The sequence below is a fragment of the Mauremys reevesii genome, linkage group 2 (assembly GCF_016161935.1).
Source record: "Mauremys reevesii isolate NIE-2019 linkage group 2, ASM1616193v1, whole genome shotgun sequence".
Classification (NCBI taxonomy): Eukaryota; Metazoa; Chordata; order Testudines; family Geoemydidae; genus Mauremys; species Mauremys reevesii.
Genome location: NC_052624.1, coordinates 54,025,173 through 54,046,529, shown reverse-complemented (window position 1 = coordinate 54,046,529; position 21,357 = coordinate 54,025,173). Strand labels below are relative to the sequence as shown.

At 40.9% G+C, this 21,357-nt stretch overlaps 1 protein-coding gene across 2 annotated transcripts in view; it reads left to right on the top strand.

Annotated features, from left to right (window-relative positions):
• The window catches only part of DGKB (diacylglycerol kinase beta), a 474,599-nt gene that overhangs the window by 195,054 nt on the left and 258,188 nt on the right, over positions 1–21,357 (top strand). For both annotated transcript variants that reach the window (XM_039523585.1, XM_039523584.1), the window contains 3 exons: positions 8,567–8,652; positions 12,221–12,310; positions 20,273–20,433. In XM_039523585.1, coding sequence (XP_039379519.1) covers positions 8,567–8,652; positions 12,221–12,310; positions 20,273–20,433 — 337 coding nt within the window. The remainder of the gene's footprint in view (positions 1–8,566; positions 8,653–12,220; positions 12,311–20,272; positions 20,434–21,357) is intronic.

The following is a 21,357-nucleotide window of genomic DNA, read 5'->3' as shown; positions in this document are numbered from 1 at the left end:
GAGACACCTTTCCTTGTCTGTCCGGAGTGCCAAAGCTCCCATCCAGGTTTTTTTTTTAATTAGCATCTAAATTACTGTAATTTCCTCACTACTGTAACCTTGTTAGTATCAAGTCCATTCAAAAAGTTACTGCCAAAATCATCTGACTCATTGCTTCAATTCTGTCACCCTGCTCTTTGAGACCCATCACTGATTCTTTTTCTCCATCATATCAAATATAAATAGAAGCTGAATATCTCCACCTTTAAGGCATTTCACAGCTGAGCTGCGCTCTGCCAACCAGACCCATTACCTTCATGCATCATCAACCACTGTCTTCACTCCAGCAACTTATTTTTCCAGCCTGTAGTACGTTAATCTCCTCCCACAAGCAACTCCGTAGTTTCTTCCATGTGTTATAAACTTCTCTCCAAAATCTGGAAAGTGATATTTTCCTTTTACTAAATCCTTCCTTAAGACTGATTTCTGCTGTGCTGTGCACAGAACACTGTCTGTTAATGGCTAGGCAGGCGGTGAGCTACATTGTTTACACACCTAATCTATATGTAACATATTCATACCATGGTTATCTCAGTTTCCCTCTCCCCACTCATCCTTGTTTTTCATCCACCTCTTGTGTCTTGTCATTAACTTAGATTGTAGGCTAATTATAACATGTGATGTCTTTTTACTACATATTTGTACAGTGCCTCTTTACTATGTGTTTGGACTCAGGCATTAATTAGGTTAAATGAATTTCACTTAAATGGAGGTCATTTATTCTACATCAGAATTATCCTTTCACGTCCATGTTTGACTGGTGGTGTATCACTAATTAGCATATACTGCCCTGTACCGTTTTTGTTTTGTTTTATGCGATAGATTCCCAAATAGGTCCGTAAATCTGATTTAAGGAAAACACAGTATATTTTTGGACTGGTATAATATCCACATCAGTGGCCAACATTTTCAACTTGGATGACTTATGTTGACCACCAAAATATGAATTTAGACCCTGACCGTAAAATGCATTCTGCATGAGCAGAAGCCTTCATCTGTATGGAATCCCTTGAATTAAGTGGGGTTCCACACAAGTACAAAAGATCTCCCTGTACACAATGCACTGAAGGATTGGGGTCTTATATTTGCAAATACGTTATTAAATTAGTTATCTAATCTGTTGTGTTGAAAACTGTTGCACCCTTAGTTTGCAGACAGTGCTGTCTGAAAATCAGTATTTTTCAACTATTCAGCTGCTTGGCACCCACATACCAGTTAATCTTCTCACATTAAAATATAGTCCTCAGGAGAGAAATATTTTGCCCCTCACTGTAATAAACTGCATGTTTAATTAAAGTGATTTTATTAGAGTGATTTACTGTAATTATCATCTCATGAATAGTGTCTTTTCAGTGTAGATAACACTGTAACTGAGTGTTATAATGAGGATGGAGTGTGTGCTGTCCAGTTACACGGCCAACTTGAGCCAGCTTTGGCAGTCTGGATGGAGAGAAAAGCTGTGTTTAGTTTTCCATTCATAGAATAGAGTCCAGAAAATAAGCAATTTCAGTCATTGATATTCATGTTAGCATCCAATTTTTGTATGGGATAGTAAATATAATTAAGAAGTAAATATTTCCACAACCTAATTGCTATGTCTTTGGGCTCTGTTCTGCTCTATGGGTGCTTGGTTTAAGGGGGTTTAATGATGAATTAGATAGAAAAGATACATCAGTTGGCTTAAGTCAGTTAATCCCAGGATTCTGTGTATAGAGAAGGAGAAAAAAGTAAGTAGCAGAGATCACCTGGAAAGGGGAGAAACCCATGGGACCATACGCTTGCTTCAGTGGAAACCTGCTAAAATCTATCTCTAGTTTATTATGAAGAAGTAGTGACAAGGGTGAGCTTTCCTCTTCTTCCCCTCTCCACTCTCCCCCATCCACAAACTGCATCAAGGTAAAAACGCCAACTGTATTTCTGTGTCTGACTGAGATATTAGTTACATTACTTACAAGTAGCAAAGGGTATGTCTACACTACAAGAGTAGTTCGATTCAACTTAATTCGAATTTGTGGAATCGACCTTACGAAGTCGAATTTGTGTATCCACACTAAGGACAGTAATTCGACTTTGTGATTCCACACTAACGGGGCCAGCGTCGACTTTGGAAGCGGTGCACTGTGGGAAGCTATCCCACAGTTCCCGCAGTCCCCGCTGCCCATTGGAATGCTGGGTAGAGCCCCCAATGCCTGCTGGGGGAAAAAATGTGTCGAGGGTGGTTTTGGGTAACTGTCATCATTGAACCGTCAATCACGCCCTCCCTCCCTCCCCGAAAGCACCTGCGGGCAATCTGTTTGTGCACTTTTCTGGTCAGTGACAGTGCGGACGCCACAGCACTGCGAGCATGGAGCCCGCTGCAGTTATGGCCGTTTTCACCTCCTCGCACCTTATCTTCCACCTCTTCCACAGTCAGCTGCTGAGAAATCGGGCTACTTTTCAATGGTGCTGCAAGCACTGGTGGACCATAGGGGACGTTTTACCAACATCAACGTCGGGTGGCCAGGCAAGGTTCATGACACGCATGTTTTCAGGAACTGTGGTCTGTTTAGACACCTGCAGGAAGGTAGTTTCTTCCCGGACCACAAAATAACTGTTGGGGCTGTGCAGATGCCTATAGTGATCCTCGGGGACCCAGCCTACCCGCTAATGCCCTGGCTCATGAAGCCCTATACAGGCACCTTGGATAGCGACAAGGAACTCTTCAAGTACCAGCGAGCAGCGTGACCTGTGACTGTTCAGTTTCTTTACAGAGAAGCTGAACCTGCCCCTGTTTCTTTACCCAGTTACTGTTGACTATCCTCTGCAGTTACATACCCCATTCACCCCGTTTCCCCCACTTCCAACACATGTGTAAAAATAAAATACATGTTCCATTGTTACTTAAGAAAGGTTTCTTTATTAATGACTTTGCGTTAAAGGGTTGAAACTGGGACACAGACTGTGCTGGGTAGGGTGTGCGGTGATGTAAAGACCGCCTCTGAACTCGAGGAATGAGAGGCTCCTGCTCCTAGAGCGGTCCGCAGTGCCGGACTGCTTGTTTCAATGGAGCCTGCCATCCCTCCTTTATGGGATTCTGTGTGCGGGGGCTATGTGACCTTCTGGCGGAGGAGGATGGATACAGATTCCTCTGCTGCGTGACTCAGCGGTCCAGGACAAGGACCGCTGCATAAGATCTGTAACCGCCCTCCCCCGCTACAAAGTCACATTCCCCCCACCCACACAGAACCTGGAAACCACCTCCCATACTGACCAGGGTGCCTACTGACTGCACTGTGTGTGTGACCTGCTGCTGATCCTGCCCCCGTGTCTGTACCCTGGTAAAGGTGACTGTCCTGTCCAATTACCAACCCCCTTCCCCCCCTTCAAACACAGTCTCCTCTAAAGAACATGACGGAAACAGTAATTAACAGAAAAGTATTTTTTATTATCAACTAGCCAGTTAGGGGATGAAACTGGGACGGGGCTTGGGTGAGGCGGGAAGGAAAGGACTTCTCAAAATTTAGGGTATGAGAGCTTTTGGGTACTTGAGCACTCTGCTGGGGTGCAGTGACAGTTTTAACGCCCCCTGGCGCCCCTCCTTCTGGTTATTTTGGGTGAGGGGGGTATGGGACTTTGTGGCGGGGGAAGGCGGTTGCAGATACACTGCAGGGGGGCTCTGTCCTCCTGCCTGCGGTCCTGCAGAACATACACAAGGCGCCGGAGCGTGTCCGTTTGCTCCCTCATTAGTCCAAGCAGTGTTTGAGTCACCTGCTTGTCTTCCTCACGCCACCTCTCCTCCCGTTCGCTGTGTGAGTGCTGGTACAGAGAGAGGGGGTGCTGTCCAGAGCGTCAACAGAGTGGTGCAGTGTGGGATAGCTCCCGGAGCTACTAAGGTCGATTTCCGTCAACACCTAGCCTAATTCGACACGGCCATGTCGAATTTAGCGCTACTCCCCTCGTCGGGGAGGAGTACAGAATTCGAACTAAAGAGGCCTCTATGTCGAATTAAATGGCTTCCTGGTGTGGACGGGTGCACGGTTAATTCGAATTAACGCTGCTAAATTCGAATTAAAGTCCTAGTGTGGACCAGGCCAAAGACATGAAAGAGCTATACAGGTCATCTGAGATAAGTGCAGGTATAATCTGAGTACAGTAGAACTGTGTAGTTACGAACGCCAGAGTTATGAACTGACCAGTTAACCACACACCTCATTTGGAACTGGAAGTGTGCAATCAGGCAGCAGCACAGACAAAAAAAAGAAAAGAAAAAGCAAATATGGTACAGTATTGTGTTAAATGTAAATTACTAAAAAACTAAAGGGAAAGTTTTAAAAAATGATTTGACACGGTAAGGAAACTGTTTTTGTGCTGGTTTCATTTAAATTAAGATGGTAAAAGCAGCATTTTTCTTCATAGCAAAGTTTCAAAGCTGTATTAAGTCAATGTTCAATTGTAAACTTTGAAAGAACAACCATAACATTTTGTTCAGAGTTACGAACAACCTCCATTCCTGAGGTGTTTGTAACTCTGAGGTTCTCCTGTATATGGTTTATGCTAGACTTTAGAGAAAAGTTGTTTTAGAGAATATATTAGAATTTTAACACGTTTGTTGGTTCAGTACTATTTTATTATCCCTCCACCTGTAAAGCCAGCCTCCTTAGTTACCATGAATGTACAGATCTCAGAGTAGCTTGCGTGTACAGGTTTCCGAATGAAAGTAATAGTAGTAATTTAGTTTTAATAATGTTTAAAACAGTTTTTCTATAAATCAGATTGTTGAAATTAGCTGGAATTAGACATTATTGCTGTAGCTGATGCAGTACGTACACAAAACAGATAAAGTTTTAATAATAATAATAATAAATAATAAAAAGCAAAAAATGTGATTAGAAAACAACCCAATTGCAATGAGTATTTAAGTTTGCTTTCCTTTTCCAAACATGTGGGCCTAATCTGCCCTGGGAAAAACTGTTTTTAAAACCTGTTCAGGACACCATGGTTTAAGCCACAAGTTTTTAAATTGGTTGGAATTTTGTAGAGTAGGCCCTTGTGTTTCATTCTCTTTTTGGCTCTTTGACCTTTTCTGCACTAGAGAAATACAGCATGCTAAATAACATTTTACTTCTTCAGTTGATTGTGACAAGCCTTGCATTCACACACACAACTTTTCAGTACCAACCATGCTAAAGTACCAGTCCAAGTGGACTATGTGTTATCAGGGTCAGTACTATCTGATCTTACATCATTCCAATCTCAGCCACTTCCCTGCCATTATGGTTGCAGACTGGTGGTAGTCCTCAGCTACTATCCCATACGGCATTGCTGATCTTGTGAAGTTTCCATGCAGAAAGCTCTGCTTCCAGGAGCTGAGCAGGAACTGTGTCATAGGTATTTAAAGGCCATTACAACTGAAATGGTTTAAGACAGAGCTAGTGTGGATGTGAAACAAATCTTCAAGTGTTCCTAACGTGATTCTACTCGGCTAGTTTGGAAACACTACACTATATGCTCTTAAGCCAGTTCAATACAATTGGCTCAATTGCAAATGATTCAGATCTTTAGTGAAGACGAGTTATGTGATTCAGCAATGCTTGGCACAAGGTATTGTGTGAGGTGGTATAAAAACAAGTAGTATCTTGTATAGAAAGAATGCATGAAATGTTCTTTTAATGGCAATAATTTTTTAAAAGCAGCAAAGAATCCTGTGGCACCTTATAGACTAACAGACGTTTTGGAGCATGAGCTTTCGTGGGTGAATACCCACTTCGTTGGATGCAAGTAGTGGAAATTTCCAGGGGCAGGTAAATCTGAGAGTATGATCTACTAGCAAACTCAATATGGATTTTGGTAGAGAGAAATTTGATAGTATGATGCATATTTTTAAGAAATCCAGACAACTATTTCTTATAGTCTGTTTGATTTCTCTGGGGATACCTGATGTAATGGATGTTTGCCCATAATAGTTAACAACAGGCTTGCAATATGATTTGTTTGTATGTATGTAGTACTAGGGTAGGGGTTCTCAGAACAAATTTGTTGGTGGCCTCAGATTGCGGCTACCAACTCTTGCTGGTGGCTGCTCTCACACTTTTTCCTAAAATACTTAATTAGCTTTAGGAAAAACAGATAAATATGTACATATACACATGCAAATCATTGTAATGTATTTGTTGCTAGCTCATAAGTCTGTTGTTACTTGTATATTTATTAATATCACTTTTATCACTTTTCACAGCAGACTTACTCAGCCCTGGCAAGCCTGGGGACAAATTAAGCCCTGGATGGGGGTCAGGGGAGGCAGCGGGGGCCAGGGGCAATGTAGGTTGGTGGGTGGGGGACCGGGGAGGCAGCAGGGCGCTGGAGCCCGAAGCCCCACGGCCGGAGCCTGGGGCCTGCCATCTCACAGCCAGAGCCCAGGGCTGGAGCCCAAAGCCTGCTGCCCCACCATCCCCGGACTGAAACCCAAAGCCTGAGTCCACTGCCACTGAGAAGGTGGGGAATTCACTGGCTGGCTGCGCCTCCAGTGTTATGCCCCCGATGTCTCCAGAGGGGGGCATAGCCTAACCCCTGCTGGTGGCCCCAGCACCAACACCAAGGCGGTGCATTCAGGAGCAACGGAGCGGAGGGGCCACTATATTTCCCCCGACCCTCCATCACAGTCCAGGAGGCTGTGGCTGCAAGAAAAGCCCCTATTGGCCACATTTGAGTAACACTGTACTAGGGGAAAAAATACATTACTGGCAGATGAGCAGTCCTGCTTTTATACATCTAGTCTTTATCAGCTATCTTTAATGCAATTTTAGAAATCTCATTATATAAAGAACAAAATGAATTCTCATTGGTCGAATCTCTATACAATGGTGATGTAAGTCGGAGCATAGAGAATTGAAATGGCTGAAAAAATACATACATACATATACAGTTATTTTTAAATATAGATCCACTATAAATTAAGTATTTTATATTTTTATTTAACTGTGGCTATTATAGGTAAAGCAATGGTAACTGGACAATTTTCTGAGCAAGTTAAGGATAGTAGGTGTGATTCTCATGTACAGTAAGGCTCATTTTAGTGTTCTGACAGTGCACAGTACACTTAAATTAAATGTAAATTTACTTCCACTTTAAGGCTACTTTATACTGCCACAGTGGTATAAAGGGGCCTTTGTATAAATGAGAATCAGGCCCAACATTTCCGTCAAACTGTTTAAAAAAATCTGTTCTGTGGATTGGAGACTATAGGTGCCAGTAACATTCTAATTGACTAGAGAAATCTTGATAGACCATATTTATACCTTCCTTCAAGCTATGTTAGCAAATCCATCCCATTCCTTATTTACAATGATGACTTTTACTGTGTTTGAGTGAAACCATATGAGAACCATTATTAATGCAGGATTGAAAATTGTATTGTAGTTAATGGGCTGTATGTATACATTCATTTATTCAAAGCCAGAAGAAACATTATGTGAAGTTCATGATATAACTGTAAAGGTTCACTGTTTGGAAAAGTTACTGTGTATAAATATAAGATATTTCAGAATAGACCTGAACATTCATTCAGAATATGGCTGATCTAAAATACTTCTGTAATTTATATATTCCAATTATATTTGTTTATATTTGTGTGTTTGTGGGGAGGATACAAAGCAAAACTGAAAATTAAACCTGGGTATTAACATTTGCGACATGTGCACAATCACTTTAGCACCGTAGCTTCTTAACATTTGTCCTGCCATGATTTATTTGTAGAACTAAGTGAAGGTTACAGGATTGGGCTCTTAAATACAAACAAATCTAGGATATTTGAATTTTCCTGCCTTTGTTTTCATAATTGGTCTAAATTATGTATTTGATGACTTATTGAGTATGTGCAGGATATTTTTTGATGAGTGAACAAAACATCGTTTGTGTTTTGTACTTTAGAAAAGGATAAGCTATACCACCAGCAAAAATAATGTGATGAACAGAAAGCTGCTACAAATATGAATCATTAAACATGGATTTTCTTAGATCACTAAGCTACAGCTATTTTTAAGTTTTGTTTTGGTTTATTTTGCAGTGGGTCTGGGGTGCACATAGCTAGGTGTTTAGGTGTCTCAATGTAGATATAGAAAAGGCATTTTATAACCACATGCCTCTGGTAAAATTCAATTTTTAAATAGGACAAATGTAGAATTTTAGACCAAGGATTCCCCATTCTTTCCACAGACCGACTGATTCAAATTTTTCATATTCAGACTTCTTCAATTTGTAAAATATTACAGTGTTCTAAACTCAAGAATGAATGTGTTCTAATTAATTAGATTTATTGGATAACTTTTTTTTTTTGGATCTTGTTTGTTTTCTGTCTCAAAAGAAAAAAAATCAGCATTGTGGATACAGGTGATTTTTATTGGGATGTTCAACTTCCCAGTTTTTATTTGATGAAGCATGTATTTCTTTTATATGACAAATCACAAAGATTAGGCATCATAAAACTGAAAGACTCATAATGTATAACTGCTTTATTTAAATTAAACAAGTACATTTAATTATTATTTTGCAGGTTAAATTTTTTCCGAGATGTTCCTGACTTCCGAGTACTGGCGTGTGGTGGAGATGGAACAGTGGGTTGGATTTTGGATTGCATAGGTAATGAGGAGGTTTATTTATATTTGCTCTTGAGCTGTTATGTTTTGAGAGTCCCTTTATAAGACTATATCTCATTTATCTGCTTGTGGAGCCAACAATTTCAAATATTTCAGTCACTTAAAATGCTGATAGTTAGACACTTTGAAGTATGAAATCCATTACCTTTTAAAAGTTATTGTAATTGAAAATAATTAGGAACATCTAGAATACCTGGGTCACTCATTCCCATATGGTATTACTTGGGCTATCTACAGATTAGGGATGGTAGAATTTGTTTAATTTTTGCTTCTGTCTCCTTTCTTCAACATGAATTAAACGTGAGCCATTTTCAAAGTTTAGGCCAGTTCCTGCAAGTTCCCTTTGGTCATCCCCTCCTTTTTATTACCATATTCTTGCTTTCTCTCTGAGACTTCCCATATTCCTTTGACAGGGTCTGTTTCGTGGTAGAGTAGGCCTCCAGTCTCTCTGTAATGCCTCAGATTGGCCACATGCTTTATTTAAAATTTTAGATTCCTATAGTTAGTCAGATATTGTACATTTTGGGAATCATCTAATAAAGGAACCCCTGAGGTCATGAAATTTGAACTTTGTGAACCACTCAAGGCTTATGGGAGAAAATAGAGACTATTGGCACCATGTGATTGGTTATTCAGCCTTAGGAAGGCTGCAGAGAGAAGAGCTTGTAGTATGCGGTATTGGAGGTCATGAAAAGGGAGTGTATGTTGATGGGAGAAGGCAGTAAGGGAGTCAGTTGGAGTTTTGATTAGGAGTGCTGGGTAGAGTGTGCTGTTGGGAGGTGTGGGGTAAGGCAAATGCACCAGAGAACCTTTTGAGGTCAAGGGCAAAGATGGTAGAGAAGACACCTTTCTAAATGAGATAAAAAGGTTTTCTAAAAACAAAATAGCCTAATAATCATAAATCATTGTACCTGAATCATAAGAACATAAGAACATAAGAACATAAGAAAGGCCGTACCGGGTCAGACCAAAGGTCCATCTAGCCCAGTATCTGTCTACCGACAGTGGCCAATGCCAGGTGCCCCTGAGGGAGTGAACCTAACAGGCAATGATCAAGTGATCTCTCTCCTGCCATCCATCTCCATCCTCTGACGAACAGAGGCTAGGGACACCATTCTTACCCATCCTGGCTAATAGCCATTTATGGACTTAGCCACCATGAATTTATCCAGTCCCCTTTTAAACATTGTTATAGTCCTAGCCTTCACAACCTCCTCAGGTAAGGAGTTCCACAAGTTGACTGTGCGCTGCGTGAAGAAGAACTTCCTTTTATTTGTTTTAAACCTGCTGCCTATTAATTTCATTTGGTGACCCCTAGTTCTTATATTATGTGAATAAGTAAATAACTTTTCCTTATCCACTTTCTCAACATCACTCATGATTTTATATACCTCTATCATGTCCCCCCTTAGTCTTCTCTTTTCCAAACTGAAGAGTCCTAGCCTCTTTAATCTTTCCTCATATGGGACCTTCTCTAAACCCCTAATCATTTTAGTTGCTCTTTTCTGAACCTTTTCTAGTGCTAGAATATCTTTTTTGAGGTGAGGAGACCACATCTGTACACAGTATTCGAGATGTGGGCGTACCATGGATTTATATAAGGGCAATAATATATTCTCAGTCTTATTCTCTATCCCCTTTTTAATGATTCCTAACATCCTGTTTGCTTTTTTGACCGCCTCTGCACACTGCGTGGACATCTTCAGAGAACTATCCACGATAACTCCAAGATCTTTTTCCTGACTCGTTGTAGCTAAATTAGCCCCCATCATGTTGTATGTATAGTTGGGGTTATTTTCTCCAATGTGCATTACTTTACATTTATCCACATTAAATTTCATTTGCCATTTTGTTGCCCAATCACTTAGTTTTGTGAGATCTTTTTGAAGTTCTTCACAATCTGCTTTGGTCTTAACTATCTTGAGTAGTTTAGTATCATCTGCAAACTTTGATAATCATAAACATATTGCCGAAAGTGTGAAGTTTCTAAACTCTTCTCCTGTCATTAAGTAGTCATGGGGAATACCTCAGATTTCCATGCAGTTTCCCTTCTATTATAGTGGAATTATCTCAACAAAATATTGTATTTTGGCTAACTAAATATTGGCTTCCACAGCTTTGAGTAGTGCAGACTTAGTAAGCAGTTTTTGGTTCAATCAAGCTCACTGATGCCAGGAAGAGATTATGAAAGCCACAAGTTATGTATATAAAGTTTTGGAAACTATCTACTCTGGGAAATAAATATGCTCTTCAGTTCGAACGTCTTTTCCCCTCTTGTCCCCCTATCTCCACTACCCCTAACATGAAAAGGAGAATCATAGTTTGGATCAAAGCAAGAGAAAATCCCAAATCTTTATCTAAGCAGTTTGAGCCTTTTTAAACTGAATTTTTATTTTTTTCTAAAAAGCTTAGAGTCTTAAAATCCACTTGTAAATACCAAATCCTCCGCAAGCTTTCTGCAAAGATGACAGATAAATTGGTAAAATAACACCGTGTTCCCCTCAGATCTACTGGATGTATGAACTCCTGGTGAAAATTACTGATAGTGTGTGCTTCAACCTGTGTAATCAAATAGCTGATTGTTTACCTTATTCATGCAAATATCAGTTTAGGGCTAGGAGTGCTGTTCATTACTACTAAATGTGTTTTGTGCACATATTTGAAATTATTTGTTGTTTTGTATTTGAAATATGTGTATCTTAAATATTCTTGCTGGGTGAAATTTGCTCTATTTAAAGGGCCACAAAAGGCTGTCCATCCTGTGATAACCCTTTGTCGGTGTGGGGGGTGGGAGGGTCTGAGTGGAGCATGGAATTTTGTTTGGGGTGGGACTACTGGATCTATGCTTATACCTTATGGAGCCAATGTGTGGAGTCAAAAACTACTTGTGTTCCAGCCTATAGACTTTCAAAGTACTGGTTTTCATATATAAAGCCCTCAACATTTTAGTGCCAGATTAACTTAGAGGTCTGATCACCCATCTCTGACTGATCACATAATCGGTGCTTATTCTGAATGTTGGAACTTGGTTTCCCAAGCTTTTGGGTGCTGGTTGCAGGGCACTTTGGGTGGTGGAGTCTCATGTGGAATTCGCTCCATGTGGAAATACAATTAAACATAAACTTGGCCATAGTAAGAAAAATCTACAAGACTCACTTCTTTGCACAGGCCTTCTCAGCTGATTAAATTCTGCTTTCCTAGCTGAGTGGTAAAGCTGAAAGCAACAGGGAGCATGATGTTCAGTCTTACTGAGATCTTGACTATCTCTGTTTAAGCCAGATACCACATTCCTGGGTGCCAAAAATGCCTGTAATAATAATAATGTAATTATGGACCTGAATAGCAGCAGGTTTGGAGGGGCAGCACTGCAGCCAATAAAATCCCTGTCTGTGGGGGGTCGAGTTCCTTTGCAAAGCATGTTTCACTGAACTGTTAAATCAAAATCTAACCCAGTTACCTTATCCATAATTTTAAGTATTACATGTACAACTTGATTTTGGCTTATCGTTTTTTTTGTCCCTTTGATTATGTATTTTTTTCTTTATTCACAGAAAAGGCAAATTTGCTTAAACATCCTCCAGTTGCTATTTTGCCTCTTGGGACTGGCAATGATTTAGCAAGGTGTCTGAGATGGGGAGGAGGTAAACACACGTTAAAATATATTGCATTACGTTGTTACAAAAGAAACAGAAGTTTACTGAGAAAATCTACTTGCAGCATTGATTTCTCTCTTATAATGTGTGAAAACCCATTGTCAATTTTATTTCTTTTGCCTCTTGGAATGAATTGTGAGTGTAAATATGGAGTAAAACTAGATTTTTGTCTCTAAATGGCACATCAAAATTCCTTATGGATAGTAAGGTCCATATTCTATTACTTTGCTTGTAATTCCCATTAATGTCAATCAGAGCTCTATAGTCTGAAGGAGAGTGCAATATGATCATGGAGCTTTAAAATTGCCTGGCTTTTTACCATCTTTATTGCAGTTATTCACATGATGAGTACATTATGAAACAGTAAGCTTAAATGTAGGGAGGGGGTTTACTGCAAATGGCTAATAGTTTATTGTTTTTAAAATATTCAGAAATATGAAAGAAAAATGCAAGTGTCAGGCCACACTAAATAGTAGCTTTGAGATGACTGTTCTTCGTTGTTCACTGCCTCTTCTCTCATCCTGGTGAAGATTCCAGACAATCAGCATGTTGGTGCCATCTATCAGGAAGCAAGGAGGCAAAGACTAGTGAAAGCAAGAGGATATGTAAAGTTAGACCTTCAATATCCTTTGCCTCTTTTCCTGGAAGCATGGAACCTACCTCTCAGCTCTTTCAATAACCGCTTTCCATTCATGGAAAGATGAAAAGTGAAGAGCAAGCACAACCTGAAGAAGAGGGACAAGAATAGGAAGGACTCAGCCAAGACTAAGCCCCTGTCTGGTGGCTGTATACCAGTTGCACAGGCTTACAACATCAAAAAGGATGTTGGAGAGACCCCTTCATGGGATCCAGCTTTGCAAGCTTTCTTTCATCAGGGGACTAATAGCTCTAGCTCTGATTCCTTATTCCATCTAGACCCAGGGGTTTGATCCCAACCTGCTGGTGTCCAGTGGATTTAGTTTGGAATCCAATGCTGATTCCATTTCAACTCTCCCTCGGTCATTTCAGTCTGAATGCTGTCCTGTTTCTGGTGCTCCTTCTGCTTCTGCTGCTCTTTCCTTCTGTTTCCCTCACTCCTCATGCCTAAAATGTAAGTAATTTACAGGGATTATTTTATCTTCCCCATCTTCTCTATCCGTCATTGGTTCCTGGGTGCAGATCTTTGTAACCCCACTCCAGTGTTGGCAATGCAGTGGCTTTTCTTCCTGCTCAGTGGAGAGCGCTTCTAGACACTCTCTTAGCAGTTTGCCTCCTGCAGCTGTCTTTCTCACTGCTGCAAAATTGGTCATAGGTGCTTGATTTCTGTCTGGGTTTTCCTCCTCATTACTGGGTATGCATGAGCCCCTCCCCCCTAATATTTTCCACTGATGGAAACCTCAAAGAACCGTGGCCCACTCCGCAGGAGCAGGAAACAGGACCCCTGCTTATGAAATCCAAGGCAAGTTTGTCATTCATGCCCTCTAACAGATATATAAGTAGCCAGTGAATTGTGGGACATGACCCCTAAACCTAGATTTCATCTGTCAATTTTCTGTCAAAAATAGCTCTCCTTAGCAGGCACCCCTTCAGCACAGCATGCACATTGCTAGCTCCTGCCTGCATTCCTTTATATATTGGGCATTATGAGTACAGCTCCCACATCTGGTCTTTCTTTGGGATCTTATTTCCCTTTTCTAAAAGAGTAGGTAATAAATGAGTATTTTGATTTTCAGATGTGCTGAGTTCCTACAGCTTCCAGTGGGCTGAAGCAGCTCAGCTATTGTCTTACAGAGCAAGATAGTTTAGGTTTAGCAAGGTTAGTTGCCTCCACCTCCACAGGAGCTGCAGCTCAGATTCACTTTCCATTCCATCTTACTAATTGCAAGTGCTGGACCCACAGACTCAAGTCTCTACATTCTTGCCCTCTCATCAGTGAGAGCAGGAATCTAGAACTCTAGGTCCCAGATCCACAGAGGACTTAGGCACCTACCCCTAAGAGGTAGACACCTAAGCCCATTTTTAAGGCACAACTGGCATCCATAAAACTCCTGCTTTGCTGCCTCCTAACTGTGTAGGTGCCTAAACTCACTCAATGCCTAAGTTTTGCAATAAAAGTTCCCTGGCACCTATGTTTCTGCCTCTAGGCATGCACACTGCTGCCTCATTCTAGGAGTCTGGATGCCTGTCTCCTGCCTAAGTCCCAGAGTGATCCTCAAATCAAGGGAAGACAGGTGCTCCTCTGCCTAACTTGCATGCAGGGCCTGATATAGTATGCATGTGCAGAGGCCAGGCCCTGCATGCGAGCTAGACAGAGGAACACTTATCTTCCTGTAGTTTGTGGATTGCTAGCGGAGATAGGCACCTCCCTGAAGCCAGGAGTTAGGTGTCTATCTCTGAGAGGGGGGGCAGGGCTGAGGACACACTCCTCTCATCAGCATCTTAAATTTGCTAGTTTGGGCAGCTCCCTGCCTAGTGTGCTGGCAGTTCACATTCTAAGGTGCCCTTCTCTCCCCATTCATTCTATAGGGAGCTTACGAGCCTGCTCAGTTTTTGTGGATGACAGTGTTCTTCCTGTGATGCTCCAGACACTGAACATTGCAATGCCTAAGGTTCCTCCATCCCTTTTTTCTTTGTTTGTTTAATAGGAATTTCTGTTGGTTTCTGACATTGGGTGGGTCTCATCTTCCTCCTCCTTCTCTCCTTAGAGGCTGTTTTCCCTCCTGTTTTTCTGTTTTAGCTCAGGCAGATTGTATTGTCTGTTGGTTCATTTGGAACTTCTGTTCTCTTGTCAGTCACTGGGTGAAGTTCATTTTAGTTCTTCTACTCCATGGTGACAGGTTGCCCTTCAAGTGTATGTGTGTGTGTGTGTGTGTGTGTTCCTTTGTTGTGGTATCTCTCCCCATTAGAAGGCTCTTTGGAGAAATCTCAATAGCTTACTTGCTACAATGCTCCCTTCTGAGTTACAATGTCTGTCATTTCAGGGACTTTGCATACTTTCAATGCATGGTAACTGACTGCTACCCCATTTTTAGACAGAACAATCTGGTAGGTCAGGCTTACCTTCTCCCTAATTTTTGCTTAGATAGTCTCTCTTGATGAAAGATATTTTTAAATCATTTGCCTTTGCTAATAGAAAGAGGTAAAAATAACTATGACATTATTTAAAAATATTGATGAAATTTCTTCCCCAAAATGGGTCTGCTACATGAATAAGCATGCTTATGCTTCTGGAGAAGGAATGGAAGCCTCAATAAATGGTCCTATATAAGTAAGCAGAACATCATTAAGGTATCAGTAAGGAAGAACACCTGAGAGATTGTCTTGTAGGTACAATTTTAAACAAAAAGAGTTTTATTAGACTTCTCAAGAACCTTACCCAGCCCCCTTCAGCCAAACGTTTTGCTACAAACTTAGAGACAGTATGCATATCTCATGCTGCTGTGTTGCAGGAATGGAATTCCACATTTCAGACATTTTGTTCTTAAAGCATCCCTGTTGATGTCCTGTATTTTCTATCCTTAAAGTTAACATGCTGGAGTTGGAGATGCCTAATACAGTGTTTCTCTCAGCTTCTATGACCATTCTTACTGATGCTCTCATTAGATAGCCAAAACTCCCTCTATGGATTTTTTGAGATCTCTGTATTGTCCCTTAGATTTGCTGCTCTTGATGATTTTCTACAGGGCTCAGAGGTTGGACTTACCTCTCCTCTTAGATCCTTTACTTGTAGACCTCAGGCCTAACCATCATTTTTTCCAGATCAGCACTGAGCATGGGGGCAGGGAGAGGGGAGAGAGAGATTGTGAGAACTGCTTTTATCTGTGATGCACCCTCTCTGTGAGAACTATGGCAAAGGTCTTAATAGGTCAAATACTTGTTCTACAATATTTTCATTCAATAGCACCTTCTCTCTTTGCATCATAGAGAACTTTTTTCAAATATTAATGAGTCAGTTCTCACACATCACCCTGAGATAGATTATTGTGTTCCTGTGATCATTGTGACCACATGAATGAGTCAATGGTGAGCATGAGGCATGGATGTGTGGGGTAACTTGCCGATTGTCTCATGGAAGGTATGTTGCAGTGCTGCTTGCAACAGAGCCCTGTGTGGCTCATGACTTTGTCTGTATGGAGAATCAGATGTTGGTTTCACTTTACGAGCTCCAGACACTCTTTTCCCCAAAAACATTGAGTGCAGCCCCATTCCTCAGTTCTCACATCTATTTTTTCTCCAGTGTGAAAGGGAATGAGAGTTGATACTCAGCTAACAGACGTTCTGCAGCATGAGCTTTCGTGGGTGAATACCCACTTCTTCAGATGCAAGACATGAGAATGAGAGTTGAAGGAATGAGAGTTGATACTCCAGCTCAGACTTCTGTTCCCTTATCCTTGGGAAAAGGGGGTTAAATTAAGAGGCATCCTCTCTTTTTCTGCCATCTGCAAGGATCTTTTTCAGTGTTTTGAACTGTCTCCAGATCCCATGACAAGTATTCTGGCCTTAGGCCTTAGACCCTCTTACTGGGATCCTGTCTGTGGGATAGGTGAAAAGTTTGTTTCTCTCTTTCCTAAACTCCCTTAAATTCCCTAGAAGTTATGCAAGATCAGAGTTTAGAGTGGACATGGCAGTCAGTATCCAGGTTGTTTCCACCTGGCCTTGGAGATTCTGCCCTCCAAGTCCTGGATCTAGTGATGGTGCACATGTGGACCCTTTCAATCTCCCCTGATTTCCTCTTTCAGGGCCTAGTCCCCTACCTCAACTCCATCTTCCTCTACTTTATGACCTGGAGGATGAATGAAACAAATTCATAGAGAAAGGAAGAGTATTGACTTTAGTACGTGCAAGCCTTGATCAAGAACATTAATCATGGGTCTTGATGGCCTTTTTTAATTGTTGTGCATGCAGGCATACCACACCTTCAAGTTTTTTATTCAAAAAGTCTCACCGTTTCTTTTGCTTAGGTCATCAGTGCCTGAAATTCCCCTCTCTGTGTTCAGGTTTCAGCTATCTTGGCATTCCAGAGTCAAGTGGGATTTTTCATGCCATACTGATGCCTCCATTTTTTTAAGAGCCCTTTTCTTATGGGAACTAGTTTTCAGAAATGTTAGCGCTCAATGAGACTTGCCAACTGTGGTCCAGAATTAGGATATGCATGAAAAGTTTCCTTGCATTTGTTGACTGTGAAAGTGGCTCTATTAATTGTTATACCCCTGTTGAGCTTATTGGATAATTATTGTACTCCCTAATTATCACTGCCCAGTTCTCACTAGCCCTAAATTTATTTTGGAATTCCACATGAATGAGTCTGTGGCCCTGACAACCCTCTGTTTAAATCCCTCCAATTCCTTTGAGAAGAGACTTTTTCTGGGTGTAAAAAGATTACCTGCACCATATACAGCCCATGAGAAGGATAAAGAGTCTGTTTGTCCATTCCCATGAACCAAGGCACAGGTCTCTGGCTTCCATGCAGCTGTGAGTTGTTGACTAAAGTCAATTATTAATCTGATTTGTAGCTGGGGAAGACTCCACCTCTGCCAGTGAAAGCCCACTCTACTCAGGGTATATTTCTTCTTCCTGTGCCGAAAAGGCCAACATAATTTCAGTGGAAATCTGCAAGGCCATTACATGGTGCTTGCCTTCCACTTTCATCATATACTGTCTATCTTAAGTATCAGAGGGGTAGCCATGTTAGTCTGGATCTGTAAAAAATGACAGAGTCCTGTGGCACCTTATAGACTAACAGATATATTGGAGCATAAGCATTCACATGCGTCTGACGAAGTGGGTATTCGCCCACAAAAGCTTATGCTCCAATATGTCTGTTAGTCTATAAGGTGCCACAGGACTCTTTGGTGATGGGTATTTAAGATAGACAGAGTGTGAGTGCCTTCTACTAGGAGGACATTAACAGCAGAGGCAAACTTAGCTTATAAAGCTCCCCAAACCAACCTCCTTTGATCCATCTGTGTGCTATGTCTGATGATTGTCTGGAATCTTCTGCAAGATGGAAGAAGATGGGGACAAATAACAATGGAAAATTACTCACTTGTAATTCAATTTGTCAGGTTCCCTCCTCTTCTCCCATCCGGCAACCTTCTCTCTTTCCCCTTTGTTCTGGACAGAGAGATACCAGTTTGAAATTTACTGATCAGATGGTGGGAAGAGTCAGTGCTCAAATATTCTCAGCCTTTCACTATTCTTTGCCTCCTGGCTTTCTGGTAAACAGCACCGTAACACTGATTTTCTGAACCATCTATAGGATGGGAGAAAAGATGAGACTTCTGCAAACTGAATTACCGGTGAGTGATTTTCCCTTCTCAAAGATACAGACTCCTGGCATGAAGTATAAATAGTGAAACAAGTAACTATGGAACTCAGAGAATCATATGCACTGCTGCTGTATGTGGAAGTTGGCAATATCTAGCTTTATTAGTTCCAAATTAACAGTAAAAATATTCCATGCCACTACATACCAGTGAAGATCACAATTGAAAGAGTCTAGGAGGGGTTTGAATGGCTTTGGACACACTCGTTGCAACTGCAGGACTTTGTACCAATCAACGGATGTGATTGCCTGTGTTCATGGCAACTACTATCCGCAGATTGGTTCAAAACATTCACACCTACTTGGTTTTAAAACTAAAGGGGATCTCAGATCTGATGTATTTGCAGAGCTAAAAATAACTGTTGATACTGGTCACCCTCTTCAATAACTTTAACATCAAGTAGACCCAGTGCTTGGTGTGGACATATGTTTTTACCGCTGACACTGGTGGTAACCCAGCATGCACGTACTCCTGTCTACATGCACTTAATCTTGCTTTGGAGAAGAAGTAAATCCATGGATCTAGGGTTGCTGCTGCACAGCCATTTTGTCTGACCAGCATATGAAGTTTGTCAATGAAGTCCTCTTTTCCTGTTGTGCAGGGTGTAGCTTGTTGTGGCTCTGCAGATGGTAATTAAGTCCATTTCTACCCAATACAATGTATGACATAGTATTCTAGTGGAGGGCCTATTTAGTTACCAGAAGTGTCAGGCAAGGGGTCTGCTCATAGGAATAGGCTTCTATATCCCACCTCAGGATCAGGCCTAAGGTATGTGCACATTGGGAAGAGGAAGGGAGGATGCATAGAATAAAAGTGAATACACCATTCTTCATTTATTATACTAACACCACAATTTATTCGGGTTATGCTAAGTAACCCTATGTTCGTGAAAAATCACTGCTATAATTTCTATTTAGAAAACACACATTTCTATTTAGAAAAAACACAGGGACTTGTATTGCTGCTGTCAAAAGCTGAGCATACCAACAGCGAAGAGACTCTTCAGTCTGGAAAGTTCATCCAGAAGTTATCAAAATATGGAAAATATAGTGCTGATCGCTATCCTTCTCAGTTCGGAATGGCTTCCAGGCATTTGGTTGTGTTACCACAAATCTCTTTGGAAACTTTGACAAAAGAGATAGACGCATGAACAGAAGTTTTAGTGACACCTTTTAACTCCTCAGCATACTGTCAAACTTTCTTAGGACACCGCCTCTGCTCTATCAACCTCTGTACGTATATTTTGAAATGAAAGTATTTTACATGTTAACATTCACTGTATAGCATAAACATGCTACAAAGTTTAGCTTCGTGTTGTCTGTATACAATCAGGTAACTGCTGGAAAATTCAAGTTAGTAGGTCAAATCTGCTCACAGTTATACTGAGTGTAAATCCAAAGTCTATTGAAATTAGTGGAGGTATTTTAAGTTTATATTGATATGGCTGAGTGCAGAAGTTAGCACTGTATTTACATTTCCCATAATTATAGTTACTGGAAGATTGCTAATGGAGCAAAATATAATTCTGTGCTTCAGGTTTTATATGTGCAGATAAAATTTTCCTAATTACTGGAGTTAGGAGTGGGGGTAACATCAGCAGAGTTTGTCACATTTATTAAAAATCATCATGTTCACCCTTTGCTAGGATATGAAGGTGAGAATCTGATGAAGATCTTGAAAGACATTGAGAACAGCACAGAGATCTTGCTGGACAGATGGAAATTTGAAGTCATACCCAATGATAAAGATGAGAAGGGAGATCCAGTGCCTTATAGCATCATCAATAATTACTTTTCTATTGGTGTGGTAAGAAAGTCATGCTTAGCCTTAAGTGATATTTTTTTCTGTTCTGAATAAATGTGTGCATGCATGTCTCAGAGTGAAGAATGACTGACTAGAGATTTATGATGTAATTTTGCTAGTAAAATGAATACATAGGTGACTGACAACAATTTACATACATTTACTTACACATTCAAACTAGAATTATTTCTCAGAATCTTCCACCCACCTACGTATAGAGGAGAAAATCATGTTCTTAATGGTTTATGAGCAGCTGCAGTACTAAATTAGGAGTGTCACTATAAAGACTCTATAAAATATAAAAGAAGACTAAGCATTATTAACACCTCTTAGTCACCTTGTCTGTTAATATTCACACATTCAAAATCATGCTGAAGAACAGTGTGTGTGGGGGGGTGTTCATTAGTACTTCTTTAAGTATGCTGCTTCTTCCCCTTCCCCTCTCCTTTACCCTCCTGTTCTGCTATCAGATCATCATGGTTGTTCTCAAATAAAGAGAATCTTTTTGGTTGAATCCCAGACATGTGAATTCACAGAATCTTCCATTCTGGAAAGTACTTTGCACCATCTCTTCCATATTATGGCCTGTTTCTGCTCCATGAGAGTCAAAGGGGGGGGGGGGAGATCGCCATTGACTTTATTGAAAGTAGGATTTGGTTCCTAGGTTTCTTGGATCACCAGTAGGTGGTATGGGTTGTTCTGAAAGGTTCATTCTTAGTACAGGCACTGCTAAGTCTGACTTTTTCCACATCTTCACTGTGGTTTAAACGAATATCAGTCCAGGTGGCAAAGTTACCCATTATTTGGACAATGCAACAGCTTCCCTGATAAGTGACCCAGGATATTTGATGTTTCTTTCTTCAGAGGAGCCCTGGTTGGTCCACAATCTGCTCTCAAATTTGCTGGGTCTCCAACACAAGCTATAGG